General features: G+C 36.4%; 1 protein-coding gene across 1 annotated transcript in view; it reads left to right on the top strand.

The window, feature by feature from the left end:
* Positions 1–27,955, top strand: part of UGGT2 (UDP-glucose glycoprotein glucosyltransferase 2) — a 165,240-nt gene that overhangs the window by 27,794 nt on the left and 109,491 nt on the right. Inside the window, exons 6-11 of the mRNA XM_082859577.1 lie at positions 311–407; positions 2,987–3,059; positions 5,417–5,517; positions 11,846–11,945; positions 14,319–14,379; positions 27,436–27,527. Of these exons, the coding sequence (XP_082715703.1) occupies positions 311–407; positions 2,987–3,059; positions 5,417–5,517; positions 11,846–11,945; positions 14,319–14,379; positions 27,436–27,527 (524 nt within the window). The remainder of the gene's footprint in view (positions 1–310; positions 408–2,986; positions 3,060–5,416; positions 5,518–11,845; positions 11,946–14,318; positions 14,380–27,435; positions 27,528–27,955) is intronic.

Raw genomic sequence — 27,955 nt, 5'->3', positions numbered from 1 at the left:
ACCATGGTATAACAGAAAAAGATCAGATTTTTTTTTCATTGTAAAAAAGTAATTAAAACATCAGAGTCATGACAAGGATTTTAGAAAGTAAAGAAGTGGTAATCAACCAAATTCTAGTTCCTTGATAGACTGTCTAGAGAGAGTATAAATATCCCCCAAATAACAATATTTCACAGTGATTACTTCAATATTAGTAATTTACCCTAATGTCCTAATACACAGTCATTCTGAATTCAAAAGCAGATGTTTGACTAAATATTTTCTCTCTCTCTCTCTCTTTTTTTTTTTTTAAATAAACGTGTTTGAACAGAAACCAGCCTCACAGAAAATGTACTTATCTGGCTATGGTGTGGAGCTAGCGATTAAGAGTACAGAATACAAAGCGTTGGATGATACCCAAGTCAAAAGTAAGTTTATTCTCTGTATTCGAGTAGAATGAAAATTTGGAGGCTTACACACTTCAGTTGAAAAAAGAAAATGACTGTAATCTTACACACATTAATTTGAGGCTGGAGACAGGGTAGACATGTTCCTCCTTAGTTGGAATTTAAACTAAAAGAAATACATTTCATATTATTGTGCTCTCAAAAACTTCAGAAAGTGGAAGTAGCATATTTGCTTTTACTCAATGGCTTCCCAACCATTTTCCGCAACATATAAAAATCGATAATTTATGTAGGGTATGTAGAAGCAATAGATGAGGCTGCTTACAGCTAGAGGTGACTGACCCAGGAGCTCAGACTGGCTCATGATGTGCCCAGTCACCCCCTGGGAGCAAGGGTGGGGGGGCTCTAAGGGGATCAGTATCTCAGTAAACCTAAAACTCATTGGTAGCACTGCCTTACAAGTCTTGGTCTGAAGTATTTATATATAATGAAGTGAGGATGATGGTCTTGTGTTTCTGCTTTTGTTTTTGTTTTGAAGTGGGCTGGAGAGGGCTGTGAGTTGATGGTTAGATGAAGTAGATTGAGTAGATTTGTGATCTACCAGTCCAGTGTCTATGTTCTGTGTACTGAACGCATGCTCTAGATGAAGGATTCTGGAGACCTAAAAACACTAAAGAACTTTTCAGATTCTTATGGAAATCTTTTGTTACCTGGCTCATTGGAAATGCATTTGTACCTGATTCTTGGTTAAGAGTTTCTAATTCATTCTTTTATATGGTCTCAGATGTTGCTTCTGCTACAATTTTGTTTTTCTATTCAAGATCTGGTCCTGGCAGCCCTACCCTGATCACAGCTTAGCTCTAGCCCTCCTATTGAATGTGCTACAAATCAACATCTGTATTATTGTGATTGAAAATCCTGCTGGTTAAAGAGTTACTGAAAAAGTATAGTAGAAATAATAATGCCCAGATTTTATATATTTCCATATAGCTTGTATATAGCTCTACAATGCTTTGTAATGTAGTATCTTGTTTAACAGTCATGGTAGTAACATAAGGCATTTTCTAGCCATCCTTGGGCTTATAGAATTTTTTTTTAAGTCATGTGATCACATGTATTTCTATATTACAAATTGCACATTAAATTTTGTCGTACATTCGGAATATATTTTCTCTCCATTCTAGTTTCCACTCCTTTAGTTCACTTCTTTTTTTCCCTCTGTATATGGGTGTCAGGCTTCTAACTGACCTCTTCAGTACCCCTAGTCCCCTCATCCCCCAAATAGAGTAATCCATCTGTTCTCCACAGTGTTTTCTGACTGCACTTCTTATGATGAAAATCAGACTTTATGATTCTACCAGTTAAAATCCCGGACTGGTTCCCTGTAACCTCCTCATAAATTCAAGTACTATATAGCATAACAGAGACAGCTTTTCACATTCTGGCCTCTTTCTGCCTAATCACTGTCCCTCAGCCCTCTCATTTGTACGCTGTGGTCCTGTAACACTAAACTACTATACAGAGTAATTTTCTGTTCCCTGGATGCCTCCACGTGTGGCTCCGTGCCCAGCCCTCGTGACCTCTGTAGAGCACTCTCATCCCTTAGCATATGCTATTCCTGCTGCCTGAAGCCTTCCTCCTTTCTCCCACCTCTCTTATTCATCTAAGGCCTATTCATCTTTTAAGGATCATGTGTATCAGTCAGTACCTCTGAGATGGCTGCCCATCTTCCTGCTCTGTCAGAGGAAGGTTTTCCCTTTTCTATATTCCACATATTTTGTGCTTTCTTTTGGAAAAGTTTTAAACAGTCTGTTAAAATTGTCTATTTGTCTCCTCTTCCACCAACTGAGGTTGGTGTCTTTTGCGTCTCTCTTCCTGGTGTCTGTCTGGCAGGCATCGGGCGTCATAGAAGGCAGTCGATAAATATTTGCCTGATGAATGAATGAAAGGGAGGGAAAGGAAGACTGGATCAAAGCACCCGGTGTTTTTAGTTGCAGTCCTAGAGGTCCAGACTCTCAGACGAGTAAGAAGGGAGAAGTGTACTTGCTGAGCTCTGCTGGAGTGTAGCCCACACTGCTTACGGTCACAGATTCTTAGAATCCCAGGGTACCCTCACGCATACCACTTACCACACTGTACGCTATAATTATTGGTAAGTAAAGGAGAGGGGAAGAGAAATGAACATAAAATATATCCTTGTTCTTTGAGGCCATGAGTTTTGGTATCTTTCTAAAGATTTCTTGATTATGTCTAAAGGTGTCAGAAAGAATGTGAGAACTCCTGTATCTGTTAGGGTTTGGATTCCTTGCTGGCTTAAGAGCTAAGCCCAGGGTTCGTTGCACACTCCTTGGTTTATCATTCTGGTATAAAATAGAACTTGACTATGAAATGATCTATAGAGCATTTATGATGGGTTTTAAATATTTAATCATCAAGCTTGTTTAAAAAGAGAGAGCACACTCATGTCTCATTAAGCTGATCATGAAAGAAAAACAAGGTAAAACAAATGGAATTTGATTTTATTTTGAGTTCTTCTAATTTTTTATTACATATTTTCCAGTCTGAAATATTTTCATTTTGCTTTTGTTTCCAAGATATAGCTGTGACTAATACTACTGTAGAAGATATTACCGAAACAAATGAAGTTCAGGGGTTTCTCTTTGGGAAATTAAAGTAAGTCTGAATTGAAATGAAAGTATTACTATACTCTTAAGTTTGTTTTTAAAGGATTTGATTCCATATTCTGGGTTGGCATATGTTTCACATTTTAAAAATATACATACTATTGTTTTTATTACAAAAGTAACACATGGTTAATGCAGAAAAGCACAAAATTGAAAAATAATCGCTAATTCCACAGGATAATGAGTATGGTTAGAGATATTGGAATTGAAAGTGATCACAGTTATCTCTGGCTAAAAACTAAAACAAAAATTTATGGACTCTTTTACAGATCTAATGGGTTACAAAAATCATAGTTAATATTGGATTTTTAGCATGAAAAAAATTTCATGTCTCGAAGAGAAAATATTTATTTCCCTAAATTTCTGTGCCATGTATTGCCATATTAAATACCTTTTAACTTCTGGTCTTAATTTCATATACACATATAAGTAACCTTTCAAAAAACTGAAGTTCTGTCCCCCTTCTTTTTTCCTGCATCACTGATTGAGGACAAGGAATAGGATGGTGAGTGCTCTCTGAATGTTCATGGGTGGGGATTGTTGTCTTTTTATGTGTCGTTTCTCTTATTTACAAGAAGGGAAAGTTTATGATTCTATTATAAAGACAACATTAATTAAAAATAAAGAACCATTTTTATTAGTATCTTTAGTTCTTATTTAGTATTACAAATATTTATAAAGGACACTTAGGTCCGTTCTCCTGGGGAGTAGATAACTGTACAGAGTGAGGGGAACATTTTTGGACACTATGCTCCTTCATACAGATGACTGAGTTATATTTCTAGGGTTTACTGGACAAGTTGTATACTAGTGGCCTTAAAAAATTAATGCATCTTGTAAAATGGATTTAAGTAAGATTTTTATTTAGTAGGTAACGTTTTTATTCCATTTCCAGCTGTGTCTTGCATCTTAGAATCCATAGTTCTGTTTTTTTTTTTGCGGGGGGGCAGGTATGCGGGCCTCTCACTGTTGTGGCCTCTCCCATTGCGGAGCACAGGCTCTGGACACGCAGGCTCAGCGGCCATGGCTCACGGGCCCAGCTGCTCCGCGGCATGTGGGATCTTCCCGGACCGGGGCACGAACCCGTGTCCCCTGCATCAGCAGGCGGACTCTCAACCACTGCACCACCAGGGAAGCCCTGTTTTTTTTTTTAAAGTAACTATTTATGGGAATAAATTGCATGTCTTTCAGAAAGGCTTTGGAACCCTGGGATATTAGTTTTTTTAGAGAGGAAATACTCAGAGTTAGTTTTTACACAGTTAATTGATTTAGGCAAGAACCTTCTGCTTTGAGGTATTGTAGGAATAATGTGTTTTTGCCTGAATTACATAAATAATTTTAGCCGTGAAAATTATTGTTAAGCTTATGATTAAACATGAAAAACAATATAACAGCTCTTATAAACTTAGTATTACTCTGTAACTTAAAGTATTGAGAAAGGAGTGGTTAATTTAATTCATAGCGAACTTCTTTTCAGAGAAGTTCCTTTGCTTTCTCACTGTAAGAGCAGACTTGATTCATTTTCAAAATGTGGCCCCACATTGTAATAAAATTGCAAGATATGAAATTGTAGTACATTTATTATTGTTAACTATAAGATTAATCTATTTCTGTATATTTATTTTTCATCTCACATTTTAAAATATTTATTTCTCTTTACTGTTGAAAATATGTATTTGTTTATAAATTGTGCTGATAGCTACATAAAGTTTTTTTTATAACAATTCTAATAATATGAAATGGTACTGTGTTTTGGTTTCACGAGAGATGGAAGAATAAAGATTATAGTTTTTATTATATGTATAGTAAAATATGCTGCATTATTTGGCACTCTCTAAAAAATGCTAGATATGTTTAATTAGGCAGAATTATCTTATTTAAGTTTTTTATAAGTTTCAAAGATGGAACTTTTCCGAAGTAGAGTAAACTCTAAAATTGTATAGGAAGCATTAATGTCTTTCCTTATAAAATAGTTTTCATTTCTAATTATAAAAGCAAAACTTGTAATTTATAAAATGTTAAATAAAAAGTATATAACATAAAAACTAATAATTCTGCCCTCACACTTGGATCCCTTACAGGTAATGTTAACAAATGAGAGTACATTCTTCCAGATTTTGTTTTCTCTTGTTTTGTTTTATACATTGAAAAAAGTAGACATGCATATCTCCCTCATTTTTTTTTTAAGTTCTGTGGATATAGCTGCCTCACTATTTATTATTATCTTGATGAACAGTTAGTTTGTGTCTAAATATTTTGAAAAGTTAATTTCAAAAATATACTGCTTGTATAGTAGTAATTTGTAGTAGATGATGATAATTAACATTACTTAATATTCTAATACAGAGAAAGATATTCAGATCTTAGAGATAATCTGACAACATTCCAAAAATACCTGATTGAGAGTAATAACGAAATGATGCCTTTGAAAGTCTGGGAACTACAAGGTATAGTATTTCAGTCCACATTAACATAGCATATTGGTAACTTATCTCTGTTTTGTTAAATAGGCTTTTATATAACATGATATAAATTATTTCATAGGCACTAATAATTACTAATGATGTGACTAATATACATTATTTTTGTGGAAATACAAATTTAATTAAAAGGTTATTCATCAAGCAAACCATATTTTTATGTTTGTGAGATTTAAAATTATATAAAGTACAGTTATTTGATCTCATCTAATCATTTTTAAAGTGTACACGAGTTATAGATTCATCTCAGGTATTAAATCACATTTCAGAGAATCCTTAGCATTGATTAGAAATCCTGATTAGTAAGTCAGGAGAAATCAGAACTAAATCTTAGTTTTCTTCTCTTTAAAATTTTGATCTTAACAGACCATTGCATGTTTCATTGCGAACTTAGAATAGCTCCCACACCGACATCCTATAAGCAGATATTTTGAGACTGAACCAAATTTTGAGAATGAACCAAAATTCCTTTTCAGTTTGTAATTTTCTTTCTTATTATTTGTAATGTTTAGTGGGTCATGGGAATATGTCACTTTTCTGTGGAATCTATAATTTTATCACATCTCTCATCAACTTTTTTTTAATATAATAACTTACTGAAATATACTTGATATGCAGTTCACCCATTTAAAGAGTACAATTCAGTGGGGTTTAGTATATTTTTAGAGCTTTTTAGCTGTCAGCACAGTCAATTTCAGAGACCCATAATTTAGAAAATTGTAAGTGATAGGGTGCTTCTGAAGGCTGGTTAACAGAGAACATGCAAAGTTAGCTTACTTGTAATTAACCTCACTGATGTCTGTGGAAGGTATATTTGAATGGACTAGAAACAGGAAATCTAGTTAAGACATCATTGAATTAGTGTAGCGGGAGATAGAACTATGACTGTGGTAAAAGGCATAGAGAGGAAGGCCAGATTTAGCAAATATTTAGGAGACGAAAAGAGTCAAAGATGAATTTAAAATTTCCAGCTTGGAGCCTGAGCTGAGTAGAGAGAACATAAAACATGTAAGTGGGTTTGGGGGTTGAATACGGGGCCCAGAAATAATGAGACTGGCGTTAAAAAAGATAGACTTAACGTGATGGTGACATATCCAGATGAGACCAGGTCCAGTGGTGGGGTGAATATAAAGTCCTTATACTAAAAGGAGAAGATTTAAAAGTTGAAAATATTAGCATAGAGGTTTTTTAAAGGTGGGGGGGGCGCTAACCGAAAGTGTAGGGTGCCCAAATCAGTGCCCAAGGGAGTGTCCGTGTGCTCGTCCGCGTGGGGAAAGTGGACACGGTGGAATGATGAGAGGTGGGAGAAAGAGCACCTTACAGAAGCCAAGGAAGCAGATCCAGGAAAGGGTAAGTGATCAGGACCTTGTCCTTTGTTGACTGATTTAACAAGTGTTTATCGAGTTTCTACTATGAGTCAGTCATGTCCCTGCAGCCATGGTTTTATAATTTTTGGCTGAGACCTGGAGTAGGAAGTATATTTTACACCAAGACCCATACACAAGTGTATAATGTGTGAATACACAGATATGCTTAAAACTAAAAAGAAAGCTTCAGCATAGATATGTATGTTTACCACATTTTATTAATTCTGTAAGACTTGAAAAAAATGTATTTATTTGTTTTTGGCTGTGCTTGGTCTTCGTGGCTGCACGCGGGCTTTCTCTAGTTGTAGTGAGCAGGGACTACTCTTTGCTGCGGTGCGCGGGCTTCTCATTGCGGTGGCTTAGTTGCTCCGCGGCACGCGGGATCTTCCCGGACCAGGGCTCGAACCCTTGTCTCCCGAATTGGCAGGTGGATTCTTAACCACTGCATCACGAGGGAAGCCCAAGACTTTCTTTTACTCTACCCTATTTCATTTGAGAAAAAAAAAACCTTCACATTATCCACTAATGTGATTTCACTACTAACTAATGGGTTCCAACTGACACTTCGAAAAAGTGCTGTATTCTGAAGATAAAATAAGAGTCAAAGCAGACACCGCGTTCATTCAAAGGATCTTGGACAAACATAAACAACTTTAAAAACCAATGTAAAAATTAGCATTGTAATTGCTGCAAAGTAAAGGGACGTAAGATGAAGAAGGGCATATACCAGGAAGATCTGACTGGTGGGATGGGGGCAGGGAAGGGGTAACAGAAATGGGAGGGCTCCTCAAGAAGTGGTGATTGAATTGAGATCTGAGGAAGGGCTAGAATAAATTTGAGGGTGGGTTATTTAGGGAGAAGATCAAAGACCCTTTCAAGGGGCTGCAAATGGAGTGTGAGGGAGAGAAGACATCAGGAACAACTGCTGGATTCATGGTTTACCCAGCTGGATGGACAGTGGTGGATTTTCTGGAAAGAGAAGACTAAAGAGGACCAAATTTGGGCAAAGATGGGTGGGAATATCACAAATTTGTTATTGAACGTGCCGCTTTTGAAGTATCCAAGTGGTGAAACCAGGAAAACAGTTAAATATGGGAATCTGGATTTCAGAGGCAAAGTGAAGGACTTAAATAATTTATGAGTCATCTAGGTAGGGAATAGTTTAGAAAAAAGCAAAAGATGTTAATAGACTATGCTAATATTATATTCATTTACTTGTCATTTACAGTTTCTCTGATTTCACGAGTGAATTTTCAGGGGCTTTTGAACAGCATATGTGAAGCAAAATTCCATTCATGTTGTAAAAAGTTTTAAAAGACCAGTTATGCTATCAGACCTGAGTAAAATACAGTTGTCCATGGTCGTGATGATGATGGTGATTGGCGGTGATAAAAATATTAGCTAATACTATTTGTCTGGCACAGTATTAGGCTCTTTATATGCATCATCGTAATTAATTTTTTTAAAAAAACTCATGGGGTATTGATAGATATCCTGCTTTTACAGATGAGGAAACTGAGAAACATACAGACAAAATAATTAGTCCGAGGTCGCCAGTCTCATAAGGCACAAATGAGCGATACCTAAAATCAGCAGGTCTCTCTCATTTTAGAGCCTAAATTCTTTCCTTACCTCTATGTTGTACTGTTTTTAAGTATAACATCATGCAGCCAAATGCTCTCAGGCAAGGCCTTTCATCATATGCTATCCTCAAAAGAAATACTCTTTTGAAATGCAAATCAAAACTACAGTGAGGTACCACCTCACACTGGTCAGAATGGCCATCCTTAAAAAGTCTAAAAGTAACAAATGCTGGAGAGGGTGTGGAGAAAAGGGGAGCCCTCCTACACTGTTAGTGGGAGTGTAAGTTGGTGCAGACACTATGGAAAACAGTACGGAGGTTCCAGAAACCTAAAAATAGAATTGCCCTATGATCCAGCAATCCCACTCCTGGGCATATACCTGGACAAGACTGTAATTCGAAAAGATGTATGCACCCCTGTTTTCATAGCAGCACTATTCACAATAGCCAAAACGTGGAAACAACCTAAATGTCCATTGGCAGATGAATGGATAAAGAAGATGCAGTACAGGTATACAATGGGATACTACTCAGCCATAAAAAAGAATGAAATAATGCCATTTGCAGCAACATGGATGCAACTGGAGATTATCATACTAAGTTAAGTCAGAAAGAGAAAGACAAATACCCAATGATATCCCTTGTATGTGGAATCTACAGTATGGCACAAATGAACTTATCTGCAAAATAGAAGCAGACTCACAGACAGAGATCAGACTTGTGGTTGCCAAGGGTGGGGGAAGAGAGATGGAATGGGAGTTTGGGGTTGGTAGGTGCAAACTATTACATTTAGAATGGATAAGCAACAGGGTCCTACTGTATGGCACAGGGAACTATATTCACTATCTTGTGATAAACCGTAATGGAAAAGAATACCAAAAAAAGGATGTACCTATGTGGATACCTGAGTCACTTTGCTGTACAGCAGAGATGGGCACAACATTGTAAATCAACTCTACTTCAATTTAAAAAGATACATAAACAAAACAAAACGAGAAATCCTCTTTTATAAGTTGTTGTATCAATCATATAAGTAATGACTAAGTTTTCTCATCTAAAAAAGCATAAATATATACACACCAGTTAAAAATTATGTTACTTAAAATTGCCTTTAATAGCAATAGAATAAGAAGACACATAAAGGATCTTATTTGTAAGTTTACTGTTCATTCACCCATTCATTCATCAATATTGAGCACCTACTTATGTATCGGGTACTTTTTTTGAGGTTAGAACATTTAAGTTCTACTCTTTTAATACATTTCAATTATATAATACAATGTTATCAACTATAGTCACCATGTTACACATTAAATCCTCCGATTTTATTCAGTCTTAGGGCCGATAGTTTGTACCCTTTTACTAGCCTTCCCCCGTCTCTCCCACCCTCAGCCTCTGGCAGCTACTTTTCTACTCTCTGTTTCTGTGAGTCTGACGTTTTTTAGATTCCATGTATAAGTGATGCTGTGCGGTGTTTTTTTGGTTTTTTTTCTTGTCTGGCTTATTTTACTTAGCATAATGCCCGCACAGTCCATCCACATTGTTGCAAATGGCAGGATTTCCTTCTTTTTTAAGGCTGAATAATATTCCATTGTGTTTATATACACCACAGTTTCTTTATCCATTCATTTGTCCACAGAGATTTAGGTGGTTTACATACCTTGGCTATTGTGACTAACGCTTCAATGAACATGAGAGTGCAGGTATCTCTCAAGTGCAGGTATCTCATGAGAGTGCAGGTATCTCTCAATATCTCAAGATATTGATTTCATTTCCTTTGGATATATACCCAGAAGTGGGATTGTTGGATCATATGGTAGTTCTATTTAATTTCTTGAGGAGTCTCTGTAATGTTTTCAATAGTGGCTGTAGCAGTTTACACGAGTTACTTGTATATTTTGAATAGTAACCCCTTATCAGATATAATGATGTGCAGATATTTTCCCCCATTACATAGGTTGCCTTTTCATTTTGCTGATGATTTCCTTGCTGTGCAGAAACTTTTTAGTATGATATAGTCCCACTTGTTTATTTTTCCTTTTGTTGTCTTTGTTTTTGATGTCAAATCCAAAAATTCACTGCCAAGACCAGTGCTAAGGAACTTACCCCCCTGTGTTTTCTTCTAGGAGTTTTATGGTTTCAGGTCATAAGTTCATGTCTTTAAAGTATTTTGAGTTGATTTTTGTATAGAGCGTAAAATAGGGGTCCAGTTTTATTCTTTTGCATGTGGACATCCAGTTTTTCCAGCACCACTTATTGAATAGAAAGTTTTACGTTTTCTTGTCAGGAAGTGATCCTATGGCAGAAGGATCCTGGCAAGATAAGGACTGAAAAGAGTCCATTGTGTTTGCAATTAGGAGATTTTAGTGAGCACTGATAGCTCCACTAGGGCTGGGGAGTGGAACCATTCTTAGGTAGGTTAAGGAAATTCTATTTAGAGTTATTCAGCTAGTAAGTGATGTAGAGCTGGAGTTTGAACCTTGGTCTTCTAGACTTTACCAGTCCATGGGAGGCTGCCCTGGGAACATCTTTTCTAGGCTTTGACTCCAACTGGATTCGCCACTGTACACTGAAAAGGTAGAAACAAAACTAGTCTCGCTATGATAAACTGGTCGTTTTACTAGTATTTGACAAGCTAGGATTCCAATTCTGGTGAGATGTTAAAGAGAAACAAAATGCTTCACTATTAGGTAGTGAAGGAATTCAGTTTTAAAATCATTTCTGACTCTTGACAAAGTAATGAGACGCAGATTACTGCTTCTATCATACTTGAGACTGATTACAGGAAGCCACACGCACTTTTCTTTCCGGAGAACTATCATTTCAGGTAAAATCATACCAAGTTTAGGATTTTATTTTTATTGTTGTATAAAGGTAAAAAAATGTTGAAAAAGAAAGTGAATGTTTCATATTTACTGAGTTAATGAACACATTAGGTCTTAAAGTTCTTTTCAGAATTGGCTCTTCAGAGCTCTTTGTTCCTTTCTCTTATTTTTTTTTGTCAAAGCTTTTTGTTGCCAGTTTCACTTAACCTAAGAAAAGATAGCTTTGCGTCAGCATTTCTTTTCATATCTCTTTTTTCATATCTCTTTCCACTGTAATTTGTGGAAAACAAAAATAGGTATTAAATGACAATTATTCATTCATAAAAGTGTAAAACTTACCTTATTGGATGTAAGTGATAGCTTTCCATTTCATTTAAAACTTTTGAATAATGCTAAATTTGAATGTTTGTTAATGTGTCTATAATGAATATATGGCAAGAAAGCTTATTTAAATTACATGGAAATGTCTGTTAAGGTCTAACATTATGCTAGATTCCTTAATGATATTCTTTTCCTTCCAGATCTTAGTTTTCAAGCAGCTTCTCAAATAATGTCCACTCCAGTTTATGATGCCATAAAATTAATGAAGGACATTTCGCAGAACTTCCCCATAAAAGCCAGGTATATTAAAGTTTATTGATTTGATTATAGTCAGAACTCTTTCCGTTAAATAAATTTTATGAAAATAGCTGATTTCATTTAACATAATGATATCAGTTAATTCTGTTATATATAGTGTTTATGAGATCAGGGTCTCTTTTCATTATGTATATTGGGGTTTTTTTTAACTAGAGCAAAATATTGGCTTGTGCATGCATATGTATACATACTACAAAATAGACCTCTTGAATTAGAGGCAAATGGAAAGGAAAAAATAATGTATTTAGAAAATTATTTAAACGTAAACAGTGAGAGATGGTAATCCAAGAAAAAACTGATTTAAGCAGTATATAATAAGGGGACATTTTTCTCTTTACCCTACAGAGGATGATGAAAAGTATTGCTCTAAGTAGACCTATGCCCAATGTATGGCCAAATCATGTTCTTGCCCTTTCAGATTCCAAACAATTAGTAATGTCTTAATTGTATGGAATATTTTGTGGAATACTTCTTTGCCAATAAGATATCTAATTGAACTGCTTTCAGAAATATTAATATTACATTAAACGCATCTTCCAGTTCAATAGATAATACATTTCCATATCTAGAAGTAACCAGTAGATACAATTCTGGTTACCATGTTTTATAAGGATTTACAAAATAACAAGACTTTGATGCATTTGTAGGAATAATAGTATAAAATTATAAGCAACCAGTAAAACATAAGCTAAGTTAGCTTATATTGAAGATATACAACATGTGGCAGGTGCAGCAATAGCGTTTCACCGAGAGGAACTGGAGAGCATCCTTGTGCCCTCAGCATCCCTTCTTAAGCAGTGGATAATCACTACGCCTCTATTTGTTTCAGACACTTTGGTACATTTATCCACAGCACAAATTACTGAATCCTGAATCTAGACAGTCAATACCTTTGTAAGATAAATAAGTAGTACATGTTTGGCCACAGGATACCAAGAACCTTTTCATGATACCCTGAAAATAGAGAGGTTTGTCACCTTATTTACAGATTAAAAATGAATATATTGACATGACTCTCAGTTTTAGTTTAAGCAAAATCAAGAATTTGAGAAGTCAGTATATGTATATGAAATATGTATGTGTGTATAAACATAGATGTTTAGCCACACTGCTGTTAACTAACAATAGCTTTTGAAATTACTCGATCAAATAAAGTGAAATAATTTTAGTTTTAGGAAGATAGTCGATTAGCTGTTTTGACGGTAAGTCATTATAATTATTCAGGGATTTTGTGGCTAAACTCTGCTCTTAATTTGTGGTTGGTCGTTAAAAAAAAATTTACCAACTCTGCTAACACTGCTTAATGGCTGAACTGTAGGCTTAAGCATATCTCTACAGTTACTCTGATAAGTCATTACTCCATGAACTTGTGGATGCTTCCTGAATCTTGGGATGAAGCGAGTTGAATTGGTTTCCTCCAGACTCCATCTATGGTGCAACCATAATTGATACCCAAGGCTAAAAATCTCGCCTCCATATATGTTCAGACTTAATAAATGGTTTTTATTTTTCATCAAAAAAAAAATAAAGTCACTCTGTAGACAGCCAGTAAATGTTCATTGAAATGAAATACTTGATAAATGAATGAAAAATTTGCATTATCAGATTTTCAGTTGCAATTAATCTCAAATGCTGCCAGATTTTAGGAGGTAATACACACTTATCGTGGGTCATTCTAAGATACACCCTTCTGCTTGAGTTTTACTTAATGCCAGACTTTGCATTAACGATCTTTTAATTTTTAAATCATTTTCTTCTATGTATAAAATTGACAGATAAATAGCTAATTAAGCATTCTTAGTAGTTACTAGGTCAAATAAATATAATTAATAGACTTATTTAAAAGACAGTTTGCTCTGTTTTTAATTATAAGGGAGTTCTAAGCTTCCTTATAGAGTGAATATATGAAGTCAACATTATCAGTATTTTAGAACTTACATACTGTGGTAAAGATTTCAGGTTAACCAAAATTCTTTATACACATATTCCAAACATTGCCTGTTTGCAGCGATACATATAATGACATTGGTAATTTCATATAGAATTTCTCCCTATGGGCAGAACAACACAAAACAGCATTTTCAGTCAAGTATTCTTGAAAAATGCAACAGCACGTAATGTGTACAGTTTGTGCACGTGAACTTTTGACAGTCTCTATTCCACCTGAATCAAATACCCTTGTCAAATGAAAGCCGTAGTACCACCTGTCAAATAGGCTATGTGGAAATGTACACTTCTCAGTCATGATGCCTTTAGAGTTTTTAGTTTCTCGTACAAAGTATTATATTGCACTGAATCATGGATTAGTCCAAACATTTAAGGAAGAATGAATTGTATCTGTATTTATGTTCCCAGATCTCTGACCAGAATTGCTGTAAATCAACGTATGAGGGAGGAAATACAGGAAAATCAAAAGGTTTGTTTGAATTCCTTTTTTAAAAAATTTACTACACTAATAACACTATATTTTAGACTTTGGATCTTCAATTTTCATACAAAAAAGGAAATGTTAACTTGTACTTTCTGATTATTAAAACAGTTCAGGTTTTTCCATTTTTATATTGTCTACTTTATATAGCATACAGTTTGTGATCCTAGCCAATCTTTCCTGACATAGATCCTACTTACTTTCTCATTAACCTTATATACTCCAAATTTTCTGCCCATGCTGTATGGTTTTCTTCACAAAATAGAGAATAAAGGCTATGAGATAATTCTTCTGTTTCTCATTAGTTTTGCTTAAAAGCTTGTGAGGACCAAGCCAAGTTTAGACCACTGAAACATTACCAGAGTCCTATAAGATACAGTACACAGTTGATCACTAGTTTGATAAGATTCTGCTAAATGGTCTCCTAAATTACCTTAAGACCCCAAATGATTCTAACTGTGTTAAGACTTAGGAAGTGCTTGAGAACACTTCCTGGCTTTATTACATAGGACTGGTTTGGCTTTAAGTAATATTAATCCCAGGCACACAGGGCCTTAAACAGTAGGAGTTCATTTTTCTCACATAAAGAGAAGTCCCTTGCCTGGTGGCGCAGTGGTTAAGTATCCACCTGCCGGACAGGAATAAAGATGCAGACATAGAGAATGGACTTGAGGACACGGGGAGGGGGAAGGGTAAGCTGGGACGAAGTGAGAGAGTGGCATGGACATATATACACTACCAAATGTAAAATAGATAGCTAGTGGGAAGCAGCCGCATAGCACAGGGAGATCAGCTCGGTGCTTTGTGTCCACCTAGAGGGGTGGGTTAGGGAGGGTGGGAGGGAGATGCAAGAGGGAGGAGAAATGGGGATAAATTTATATGTATAGCTGATTCACTTTGTTATACAGCAGAAAGTAACACACCATTGAAAAGCAATTATACTCCAATAAAGATGTTTAAAAAAAAAAAAAATCCGCCTGCCTGTGCAGGGGACACGGGTTCAAGGCCTGGTCCAGGAAGATCCCACATGCCGTGGAGCAGCTAAGTCCATGCACCCCAACTAGTGAAGCCCGCACACCCTAGAGCCCATGCGCCGCAACAAGAGAAGCCACTGCAATGAGAAGCTGGCTCACCACAACTAGAGAAAGCCTGTGCACAGCAACGAAGACCCAACGCAGCCAAAAATAAATAAAATTTTAAATATTAAAAAAAAACAGAAGTCTCAAAGTAGGTTTCCACAGACATGGTTTTTTCTTTTATGGTTGCAGAATGGCTGCCACAGCTCCAGACTACTTGTCTGGATTCAAAGCAGAAAGAGGCAGGAAGATCAAACCACATTCATCCTGACTGAAGCCTTTCTGGAACACTTGAGCCATCTTTGACTTCTGTCTCATTGGCCAAAATTTTGTAATGTGGATATTCCTAGCCACAAGGGAGACTAGAAAAGTTAGTGTTTACTTTTCTAGTGATTGAGGGGAGCAGAAGCGAAATGGCTTAGAGATAGTGCCAGGTTAGCCCATCAACAGTGCCTCTTACACTGAGACAGTAAGCTCTCAGTAAATATCAGCTGTTTTGATGATGACAGACAACTACAATGATGATAATGAAGTAGATGCACAGTTCATGGGAGTCTGAGTGATAGAAGCCGCAGCACATCATCCTTACCTGGGATGTTCTTTGCCTCATTGACCACCTAACAAATTCTTGCTTATCCTTCAAAACTGAGCACTACTCCTTTCAGTAATTTTCCTAATTGCTCTTTACCATTCTTCAAGAAGAATGCATTGTTTTCTTATAAGAATTTTTGTATTTGTTTGTTTGAATAATGCCACTTGCAGTAAGAAATGAAGAGAGGTTGGGAAAGAAAAAGGAGGGAAAAGAAAGGAATGCCAAAGTATCAGTGGCATCACATAATCCAGTTGATTTTTTGCTCCGTTAATAGTCCAAAGGGGGTGTTCCTGGTCATCAAAGCTTTGCTCTATGTGATGATTTTGATTCCAGAGGCTGAAGAATTTTATGAGGTTTAAGAGATATTGTGGGAATAAAAGAGATAATTGGAAGGACCAAATGGGATAGCTCCAAAGGTGAACCACTGTGATGACATAATCACAGGATGACAGTCAAAGCTAGCTGCTGAAGTAGAGTGGGAATGAAAGTTAGTGGAAATGAGTAAATCAGGAAACTCTGAACCTAGGGGTTTGAATGAGCACAGTACCTGGCACAGAGCATTCCGTCAGAAATATTTGTTGAATTGAAAACTTCTAATATTTAAATGTTACCTATAATACATTCTATATTTAGCAATGTGTAGTTTTTAAGATGTTCTGTATATTGTAGCAGTTGTTAATATCCTAATGTATAAACTGAGATCCAGTGATTTCTTCTGGGTCACAGAATTGGTACTGATGGAACCAGAATTTGTGCCCTGGTTTACAGCTCATTTCAGAACAATTTAATAAGAATTGTGAGATTTTCTATTGCCAGTCACCTTGCTAGGTGATTGGAAAGATATTTGATGAAATTAAGAAATTTGATCTAGTCTTCTAAAAAACATTCTTCAGTGACTCCTATTTCTAAGAGAACAGCATACAAAGGGCTAGACAGATGTGTTTAAATAAAACCAGCTGAGAGGGGGGAGTCTGGTGTAGACTGTCAGCTCGCCAACAAAAAGCCACCAGGGAAGCTTGTTACTCAGGCAAAGCTGAGTTTAATAAACTTGCTGCAATGAGGGAGAGCAACACCTTGATAGACACTTGTTAAGTGTCTCAAAAGGAGGACATTAGGGTAGAGTAATTAGAGGATTGGAGAGGGTCTCTGTTTAGGTGGTTTAAGTTGGGTCTTTCGAGGTGGGGAATTGTTTGGGATTGGGTAGACTTTGTAACACAATAGTTTACATTGCGTTGGTGAACATTAAAGTGATGGATTTGGTGAGCAACAACAAGGGAATGTGAAACTAGAACTGGAAGGACTTTGCAAAGGTGTAGAAAGTAAAGATAAAACCATTTCTGAAATAAAAACTAAAGTTATAAAGTGGCGCAAAGGAGAACTGACCTTATAGAAAACACAGCAGAAGACATAGTAGATAGAAATAATAAATGCAGAGATAATTTTTAAAAAAAGAAATAGAAAGGACTCAGGAGAAGATGATAAAGTAAAGCCAGGTAAAGGAAATCCAATATACCTAGACTAGAGTCCGTGAAATAGAAGAATAAAACAAATGGACAGAACGAATGCCTAAAACTACAATCAGAAAATTTTCTGAAATAAAAGAAGTTCCAAATCCACAGATAAAAAGGGTGCACTGTGCAACTTGGGAAAATTGACCAAGAGTGGTCAAATATAAGCTATTGAACTTTATAGGGAACAAAGGAAATTACTTATGCATTTAATAAGAGAGATGATAAGGAAAGAAAATCACATTGGCATCAGACTTCTCAAAAACAAATTCAACACCAAGAAACAGTGAAGCTCCATCTACAAGACATTCAAGGAAAGAAAAACTGTCCTTCAAGAAGATACGTATATACAGGCTACAAAAATGCTGAACATGCAAAAATGCAGGGAATATTGCTCCCAAGAACACTTTCTGCGGAATTTCTCCGACCAAGAACTGATTGAAGATTCTTGGGCAGAGCAACTGCCTGTTGGGCGTTGAATATGTTTATGTGTAGAACTAAAAGTAAAAAGTGGGGGACAGGGTGATAGTATAGTATGTAAACAGTACCTACTCTGACAAAGATAAAATATTGCAACTAATAAATATGGCGGGGGATAGAAAATAAAATGAACTTGTTGATTGCCTTAACTATAATACTCAGGAATCAAAGATATAATTAAAGCTGAAAAGTCAAGCAGTGGAAGCCTGAACTTATTTGAAAGTATATAGTTAACCAGTAATGAATATAAAACTATTGAATAAAATTGGGCTGTGCAAGAGGAAAGGCAGCAGAAAGAGGTTAAAGGCTAATTTTATTATTTTTTGTAACAGAAATCATTAGTAGTTGTTGGTTAAAGAAAGAGATGACTGAGGGTATTAAATGAACATACTTTTTTTTTTTTGCGGTACGCGGGCCTCTCACTGTTGTGGCCTCTCCCATCACGGAGCACAGGCTCCGGACGCGCAGGCTCAGTGGCCATGGCTCACAGGCCCAGCCACTCCACGGCATGTGGGATCCTCCCAGACCGGGGCACAAACCCGTGTCCCCTGCATCGGCAGGCGGACTCTCAACCACTGCGCCACCAGGGAAGCCCAACATATATGTTTAATAGTAACTAGAGTAACACAAGTCTAAATCTTCTAAACTGTGAAAAGAACTGAATGCACAAGAAAAGAAAGAGACATTTAAAAAATACATCTAGAAAGAGTAAATACAGCATGAAAGAATGACATTTGAGGCTAACCAGGTCTATGATATCAATAAATGTAAATAAGCTTAACTAGCATATTAGCAAAAATGTTCAGTTTGTTTCATTAGGCATGTACAATGTATGTAAAATAAAAACTCTTAAAGTAATTTAGAAATGTCAAAAATTAAAGGACATGCCAAGGTATACCAAGCGAATACTGTGTGTTAAGGGTAGTGACCTTAAAATGCCATGAAGCCAAATTCAGTTCTGAAAATATTAATGAGCAAAAAATGGCCGTTTATAATACTTAGGGCTATAATTCACAAGGCTACAATAGCAGTTTAAAATATTTTTACATCAAAACACTGCAGCAACATTCCTGAAACAGACTACAGGAGATGGAAGAAGAAATATAATTTACCTCTCTCAGACTAGTGAAATGGTAAGTAAAGCTATAGAAGACCAAATGACATTATGATTGTATAGATAATAGGTCTTCTGGTTATATAACAAATTTTGTATCCTGATAATAGAAAAAATATGCCTTTCTTCAAGTTTTTATGAAGTAGTAATGGCAAAAAATCCAGAAAGTGGGTAAAATAGAAAAAAAATTCTCAATATCAATGCAAACTAGAAATCAATAACAACATCAGAAAAAAAGGGTTTATTCACTTGGAAGTTAAAAACTATTTACTCTTAAGTAGAAGGGAAAATAAAATACACATCAAGGGACTCCCTTGGTGGTGCAGTGGTAAAAAATCCACCTGCCAATGCAGGGGACCAGGTTCGATCCCTGGTCGGGGAACTAAGATCCCACATGCAGTGGGGCAACTAAGCCCGTGTGCCACAACCACTGAGCTCATGCATCTCAACGAGAGACCCCGCGTTCCACAACTACAGAGCCCACGCGCTCTGAAGCCTGTGTGCCACAACTAGAGAGAGAAAACCCGCACACTGCAACTAGAGAGAAACCCGAGGAGACCTCGCGCCGTAACGAAAAAGATCCCACGTGCCTCAACAAAGATCCCATGTGCCACAACTAAGACCCGATTCAGCCAAAAAAATAAATAAATAAGGAAAATAAATAAAATAAACATTTAAAAAAATACACATCAAAATTGCAACAGTTCTTGATAACAACATTTGAAAACATAAGATACTAGAATCTTTGGGACCCAAATAAAACAAAGTTCAGAGAAAAGCCTTGAAGTCTTACATCAATAAAATGAAAAAAAAGTAAATGAATTAAATATCAGACTTAAAATGTTAAGAACAGTAAAGAAAAGCAAAAGCAGAAGAAATTAATACAGGTAAAAATGAGTTAAAAGATAAAAATAGTAAAACTAATGAAATGATAATATATCATAATTGAATGGAGCTTGAGGGATGCAAGAATGGTCAATAGATTAGGAAATCTATTCCTATACTATCGTTAGATCTAAGTGGTAAAATTGTATGATTATCTTTGTACATGCCGAAAAAGCATTTTATAAAATTCAAGACCTATTCCTGAATATAAAAAAACACTTTATAAGGATATTGATTATACTTCCTTAACATGATTAAAAGTGTGCATGTGCATATGTATTTGTGTTTATCTCAGCTTAAAAGTCAGCATCTTACTAATAGAAAATTACTAGAGGTATATTTACCAAAATCAGGAACAAGACAATGAAGCACATTATCATCACGGTAATTATTATTGTATTAGTTATTAGCCCACATCATTAGTCAAGAGAAGGATATTGGAAGTATAAAAATTGGGGGAAGGTGAGGAATATGTAAGAGAATCAACTAAAAACAAAAATTAGATGTAGAAAGGTGTGTTGGTCTGCTTGAGCCGCCATAACAAAGTACCACAGACTGGGTGGCTTCCACCACAAAAATTTATTTTCTCTCAGTTCTGGAGGCTGGAAGTCCCAGGTCAGAGTTTCAGCAAATTCTGTATTTGATATGGACTCTTCCTGGCTTGTCAACAGCTGCCTTTTTTCTGTGTCTTCACATGGCCTTTCCTCTGTGTGCACACCCATGTGCTACCCTTACGACCTCATTTAACCTTAATTACCTCCTTAAGCCCCATCTCCAAATACAGTCTCATGGGGGTTTAGGGCTTCAACATATGGATTTGGGGTGGGGCAACACAATTCAGTCCACAGCAAAAGATAATAGAAGGCACAATTAAAATATACAAATCAATAGGCCCCTAATGAAACTTCAAAGCTTTTGCACAGCAAAGGAGACCATAAACAAGAGGAAAAGACAGCCCTCAGAATGCGAGAAAATATTTGCAAATGAAGCAACCGACAAAGGATTACGCTCCAAAATTTACAAGCAGCTCATGCAACTCTATCAAAAAAACAAACAACCCAATCCAAAAATGGGCAGGAGACCTAAATCGACATTTCTCCAAAGAAGATATACAGATTGCCAACAAACACACGAAAGAATGCTCAACATCATTAATCATTAGAGAAATGCAAATCAAAACTACAGGGGAATATCATCTCACACCAGTCAGAATGGCCATCATCAAAAAATCTACAAACAAATGCTGGAGAGGATGTGGAGAAAAGGAGACCCTCTTGCACTGTTGGTGGGAATGTAAATGGATACAGCCACTGTGGAGAACAGTATGGAGGTTCCTTAAAAAACTAAAAATAGAACTACCATACGACCCAGCAGTCCTACTGCTGGGCATATACCCTGAGAAAACCATAATTCATAAAGAGTCATGTACCCCAATGTTCATTGCAGCTCTATTTACAATAGCTAGGACATGGAAGCAACCTAAGTGTCCATCAACAGATGAATGGATAAAGAAGATGTGGCACATATATACAATGGAATATTACTCAGCCATAAAAAGAAACAAAATTGAGTTATTTGTAGTGAAGTGGATGGACCTAGAGTCTGTCATACAGAGTGAAGTCAGAAAGAGAAAAATAACATATGGTAACACATATATGTGGAATCTAAAAAAAAAAAAACAGGTTCTGATGAACCTAGGGGCAGGACAGGAATAAAGACACAGACGTAGAGAATGGACTTGAGGACACAGGGAGGGGGAAGGGTAAGCTGGGAAAAAGTGAGAGAGAGGCATGGACATATATACACTACCAAACGTAAGGTAGATAGCTAGTGGGAAGCAGCCGCATAGCACAGGGAGATCAGCTTGGTGCTTTGTGACCACCTAGAGGGGTGGGATAGGGAGGGTGGGAGGGAGGGAGACGTAAGAGGGAAGAGAGATGGGGATAAATGTGTATGTATAGCTGATTCACTTTGTTATAAAGCAGAAACTAACACACCATTGTAAAGCAATTATACTCCAAGAAAGATGTTAAAAAAAAAAAGACAGAAAGATAATTTTTGTAAAGAAAAAACTCTTTGTAACATGAATAAAAGCTAATCAGTTCTATGCATCCAAAAAAAAGAAAAAAAGAATAGTACCTATTTCACTGGATTATTAGGAGGATTAAATGAGAATATAAAGTGACTTAGCACAATGTCCGCCTCAGTAACTGTGGCCCTCTGCTAAGTGTTCACATATTTATATGTAGATATACATAAACCCGCATTTTTATATATACACACACACATAGGGAAAAATACATCATACATAAATATCTATGTATATTTACATATGTAAGGCAGTTGGAGTATGTCAGAAAGAGGGAGAGGATATCATAATCTACTAGACTGATATTAGTGACTTTAAAGGAAAATAATTCTCAATATTTTAAACTATGTCTATCATCTTGTTAAGTTATTACTTTACTTGGAGTTATCATCAATTTATGGTAATAATAAGGTTTTACACTTAACATTTTGAAAGACTGTTATATAAACAAAATAGTATTAAGTTCTTTTATAATGTTATTTCTGTAGTTCCAATTTTCACAGCAGTGAAATTGCCAGACTTTTCTATAATTCTAACACTCTAGAATGTACTGTGTAGTATCAGAGGAGTGGCATAAAGTTTAACAATAGAAAAAATGAAAAAAAATCTCCAAAATAGACTTTTGGACAAGATGGTGAAATGTGAACTAGAGATATGCCCTCAAACTTTTATACCTGGTACTCATTTCTCCATTAAAGAACCTTGGTTAAAAAAAAAAAAAAAAAAAAAAAAATCAGTAGTCTCCATGTATTGCAAGCAACTAGTGAAAAGTTATAATGTAAGAAAAGACTCCATGTACAATAGCAACACAAAAAGTATATAGGAATAAACGTAACAAGTAGGTAAAGCCTATATAAAGAAAAATTTGACAGTCTACTTAAGGGCATGTAGAAGGACGTATCTTGTATTGGAAAATTACAATGAAGTCAATTCTAAGTTAATTTGTAAATATAATCAGAACATGGAGTGTTTTTTTTTCCCTCTGAAACTTGACAAGATGAGTCTAAAAATTCATGTGGAAAAAGTAGACAAGGAATAATAGCCAGGATTACTCTGAAAAATTAAAGGAGCAGTAGGAACCTCTGCCCTGTGTGCACAGCAGCACAGACTGTACCTCCTGTATCTATGCTGGCCACCAGGTGCTCCAGCCTGCTCAGGGATGCCGGGGCCACCCACTGCTGTCACCTTGGCCACTTCTCATCCGCTTGGAATTAGCAGTGAAACAGTTTTGAAAGAAGCTTTGATTACTGAGCAAGGAACCTTGAATTTATTCAGTAAGTTACTCTTGACACTGTATATGGCCGTCTTGTTTACTGCCTCTTTCGGAACACACTGAGAGAAAGACAAGGGAATAATGGCTTTCACGTCACTAATCCCAGGCAAAGGTGTTGGGCTAGTAGTCCCTGTTACCCACTAACACGTGGAGTGTGTGGGAGGTAACTAAACTGGGAGTTCCAACCTTGGAGAAGAAAGGGATGATGATTGTGATCGGAAAGTCAAAAAATCGTGGACTGTCCCTTGCAGTGTTAATGTAGGCAAAACGGATGGGCTACATGAACACCCTGGAAATATGTCACTGCTCCAACATCTCATCCATACGCACCAAATAGTACAGTTCCTGTAAAACATGTCACTGTTGCAAAACATGTAAACAAAGGGCTTACACACAGAAAAGAAATAATAGTGGTCTTTAAATATACAGAAAGATGATTCATCTTTCTATAATAAGAGAAACGCAGATCAGAGTTAGACTGAGACAGCAGATTTCAAAAATTCATACGTACGATAGTGCACTCTATTGGTGAGTCTTATTTTGCATAAGAAAACAGGGAAAACACGATATGTGTTTGTATTATATTTGTATAAAGAAATACCAGAAGGATAAACCAGAAACTTTGGGGGAAAAATTTGTCACCTCTGTGGGCCAAGGGTAGGGGCTGGTGAACAGGGTGGAAGGTGCTGGAATGAGAACAAAAATTCTTTGTGAATAGTTTTTACGTAGTTTTGACTTTGGACTCATGCAAAGATTATCCCAAAAATATCATGACTGTGCTGAAGTTGTATAAGTGAATTTGAGTTTGGTTTTATTCAGGAAGCAATTGATTCAACTCCAAAGTACAGCAAGTTTCCCTTTGAAGTTCATAATTGTTGTTTTGCTCAGAGACTGGGCAGAATCTACTTTAGATGATTTAAAATTCAATGTCAATGCAATATGTATCTCTTATTGTTTACCATAAGAGCTGTTAAATATTTTAATTAAATTACATGACACTTATTTGTTTTGGTTGGGGGGAAATGGGGAAGGGGGTCAGGTGGTCAGGTAACTTCTTTTGCGTCAGTATTGTGAAACAGATTGTTTCAATTATGTAATTACATAATAAACCAGATGCAGATATTTAAGTACAAAATCCAATTAAAAGATTAGACCTAATTCAGATAAAAGCTCACACTTTTCTAATTATGTCAACTAATTACTTAGAATGTGTGAAAATTTTACGGAGTTCTAGAGAATATTCCTAGGTTAGCATATCTTCTCCAACAATTCTTCTGTAAAATATATTTTTTCAGAATCTTTGTTTCTCTCGTCACTCGTCCAGAAAAAAGCAAAACCCTTCCTATATTAGATTTACATCTGATTGGACTTCAAATTTTAAGTTCAGAATGCATGTAGTTCCAGCATACGGACCTCCAGACAAGTTTATAAACCAATTTACCGTTATAATGCTCAACCAGTCTCCTGAAATCCAATCAATTGGAATTTTTTTAGTTTCAACTAATGGCGCAGCTCCCTTGGTTGTTAAAGGGATACATTTCTGTACATTGTTCCCTCTTTTCTTTAATGAGGTCATATTTGTCCATGGAGATTTGAATTTGTTTCTGCTCAAAGCTTATGAGCACTCCCAACTCAATTCCACTTTTTTTTTTAAAATTTTTTATTTTTTTTGCTGCGCCGCAGGGCATGCGGGATCTTCGTTCCCTGACCGTGGATTGAACATATGCCCCCTGCAGTGGAAGCACGGAGTCCTAACCACTGGACCACCAGGGAATTCCCCTAATTCCACTTTAAATTAAAAGTCTGTTTATATTTTTTGGACCTTCAAAATAGTGTGAAATTGGGCCTCAAACTCGTGTGAAGATAAGCCAGAAGCCGTGAATTCTTATGGAAGACTGTTCTTCCTCCATTAAGAACCATGGTGAACTCAGCAAGTTTCTATGCTGTTTCTGCAGGACATTTTGTTTTCTAGGTCAACTTTTCACTTCACTGTGAGTGTAGCACTTCCTTATGTGCCCAAGGATATCTCTGACCCTGCTGCCTGCCCTTGGTGGGCCCAAGGCGCTGCCTCCTGTCCTTCTGAGACTGACCTTTAAAAACTCACACTTTAGGCCACCTAGGATGAGGATGCTTGAGATTTTCTCAGGCCAGGGCCTTCAGTGTTTGTTATATCCTTGGACTCTTATTCACACTTCTTCTCTACTCTTAAGTGAAATCTTTAATTTAAAAAGTTAAACCATTCTTTTAGAGGGCAATATTAATATTTTAATCTAGCATTTCTGATATTTTCTTTTAGTAGAAGGATTTCAGGATCTCTGGTTCATCATATTGCTAGAAACTAAATTCTTACTCCTTGATTTGAGAACGGCTGCCTTTAATCATGCACTTGGGATAGTTTGCCAGGATTGAAGGCTACCCCCTTTGAGGGGAAAAGAAAGAGTTTGTCGCCACCAGTTCCAATACACATACCTCTCTTTGACATTGTTTCAGCATCAAGTTTACTGAGTTTAACTTATTACCCTTGTTTTGAGCATCTTTTTTGTTCAAGACTCTGTGCTTGGCCTAAAAATTCTTGAGGGAATTAGCAGAGAGGGAATTAGTTTAGTATAGATCAGTGTTTGACATGCTTTCTACTTTCAGTTGTGATGCCTAAAACAAAGGAGGTGCTGGAGAGAGCTTGAGACAATGTGTATGATGGTTCAATGCAAATTTTGGGAAAACAGGCAGTGGATTCACTAGACCTCTATAGACTTTGAAGTTTGAATGCAAGTTTCCCAGCAAAAAGTAACTATTTGATAGAAAGGCACAGAAGTAGCTAAAGACAAATCAGAATTTCACCTTTGAATCTCTCATGTTAATCTCTTGCCAGTATTCTGCATAAAGCAAATGGAGATATTTTCTGTACTGTTAAAAATTTAGTTCCTCCTCTCCCCTCTCTATATGTAGCTCACCTGTCATGGTGAGTGATAACCATACAGAAAAATTCACCTCTGTAAAGCCTCCTCTGAACTTCTTCAAGTTAGTTGCTTCATTTGTCTTTCCAGAATAATTTATACAAATCTCTCTTAGGTCATTTATTGTGTGATGTCATTGAAATGCACTGTTTTAAAATTGTTTTTCTTCCTAAATCAATTTGCCTACTCTGGTAATAGTCATAATGAAAGCTTCATTTGTGAGTACTTTATATGTGACTAGACACAGATATATATTACATTAAACCTTTATAACAGACTTGTGAGTATTCTAATTTACAGATGAGGAAACTGAGACTTATGGAAGACACTAAGTAAATTTGCCTAAATCTTACCACGAGTAAGTAGCATGACTAGGGTTTAAACCAGATCTGACTCCCTCACCGTGATCTTGCTAACTATGCTGTATGGCTAGGACATTCCCTTTTTTTCTAGTGCCTGGAGTTGTTTCTAGCACTGAGTAGGCACTTGGGAAATATTTACTTAATAAAAAGTTAGTGAACATTGAAACACTGCTTTAATGAAAACTTATGAATTCATAAATGATTGCTAAATATTTACACATACGCCAAGGTTTTGAGTTCTGGGATGTCAAACAATAGGATTGTGCCAGCTATCAAATTCTAAGTGTGTGCGCGCGCACACACACACACACACACAGTATAAAATGTAATAGGCAAGTAATTGTTGTAGCATTAGAAATTTAATATCACATACTGCAAAATCAAAATCCTCAGGTATCGTGTCTTTACTCTGTTTTAAGATTCCCATCACTTAGATCAGATGTGGGCAGTACTACCCACATATAGGCCAAATGTGGCCTGCTGCCTGTCTTTATACATATAAAAGTTTTATTGGAACATAATCATGCTCATTTGTTAATTATCTGTGACTGCTTTTGTGCTACAAGGGCAGAGTTGAGTGGTTCAACACAGATGATATAGCTGGCAAAGCCTAAAATATTTACTGTCTGACTCAATAGAAATAGTTGGCCAACTCCTGACATAGATCAGCTATTGTTCTATCACTCGGTTAACTCTTTTCTGTATTTCCAGCATCTTCAAGATAGATTTGAAATTCAGCCAGGCGATGCTGGTCTCTATATAAATGGACTTCATGTTGATATGGATTCTTATGACCCTTTTAAGTAAGTATTGAATTATTGATACAAACTGTGGTTGATATATGAAGGTACACTTTTGTCCTGAATTTAGTATTTGTTAAAATGCAAATAATCACTTTAAAGGTAAAGCAAATATATATATATATATATATATATATATATATTTTTTTTTTTTTTTTTTGCGATACGCGGGCCTCTCACTGTTGTGGCCTCTCCCGTTGCGGAGCACAGGCTCCGGATGCGCAGGCTCAGCGGCCATGGCTCACGGGCCCAGCCGCTCCGCGGCACATGGGATCCTCCCGGAGCGGGGCACGAACCCGTGTCCCCTGCATCGGCAGGCGGACTCCCAACCACGGCGCCAGCAGGGAAGCCCTATTTTACTTTTAAAGAGAGTCATAAAACTACTTTAAAATTCATATTTAGAATATAAAATGAATTTAGTAAACACAATA

This window comes from Leucopleurus acutus (assembly GCF_964270905.1).
Source record: "Leucopleurus acutus genome assembly, chromosome: 18".
Taxonomy (NCBI): domain Eukaryota; kingdom Metazoa; phylum Chordata; class Mammalia; order Artiodactyla; family Delphinidae; genus Leucopleurus; species Leucopleurus acutus.
The sequence above is the reverse complement of the archived record's forward strand: the minus strand, read 5'-3'. Positions and strand labels throughout refer to the sequence as shown.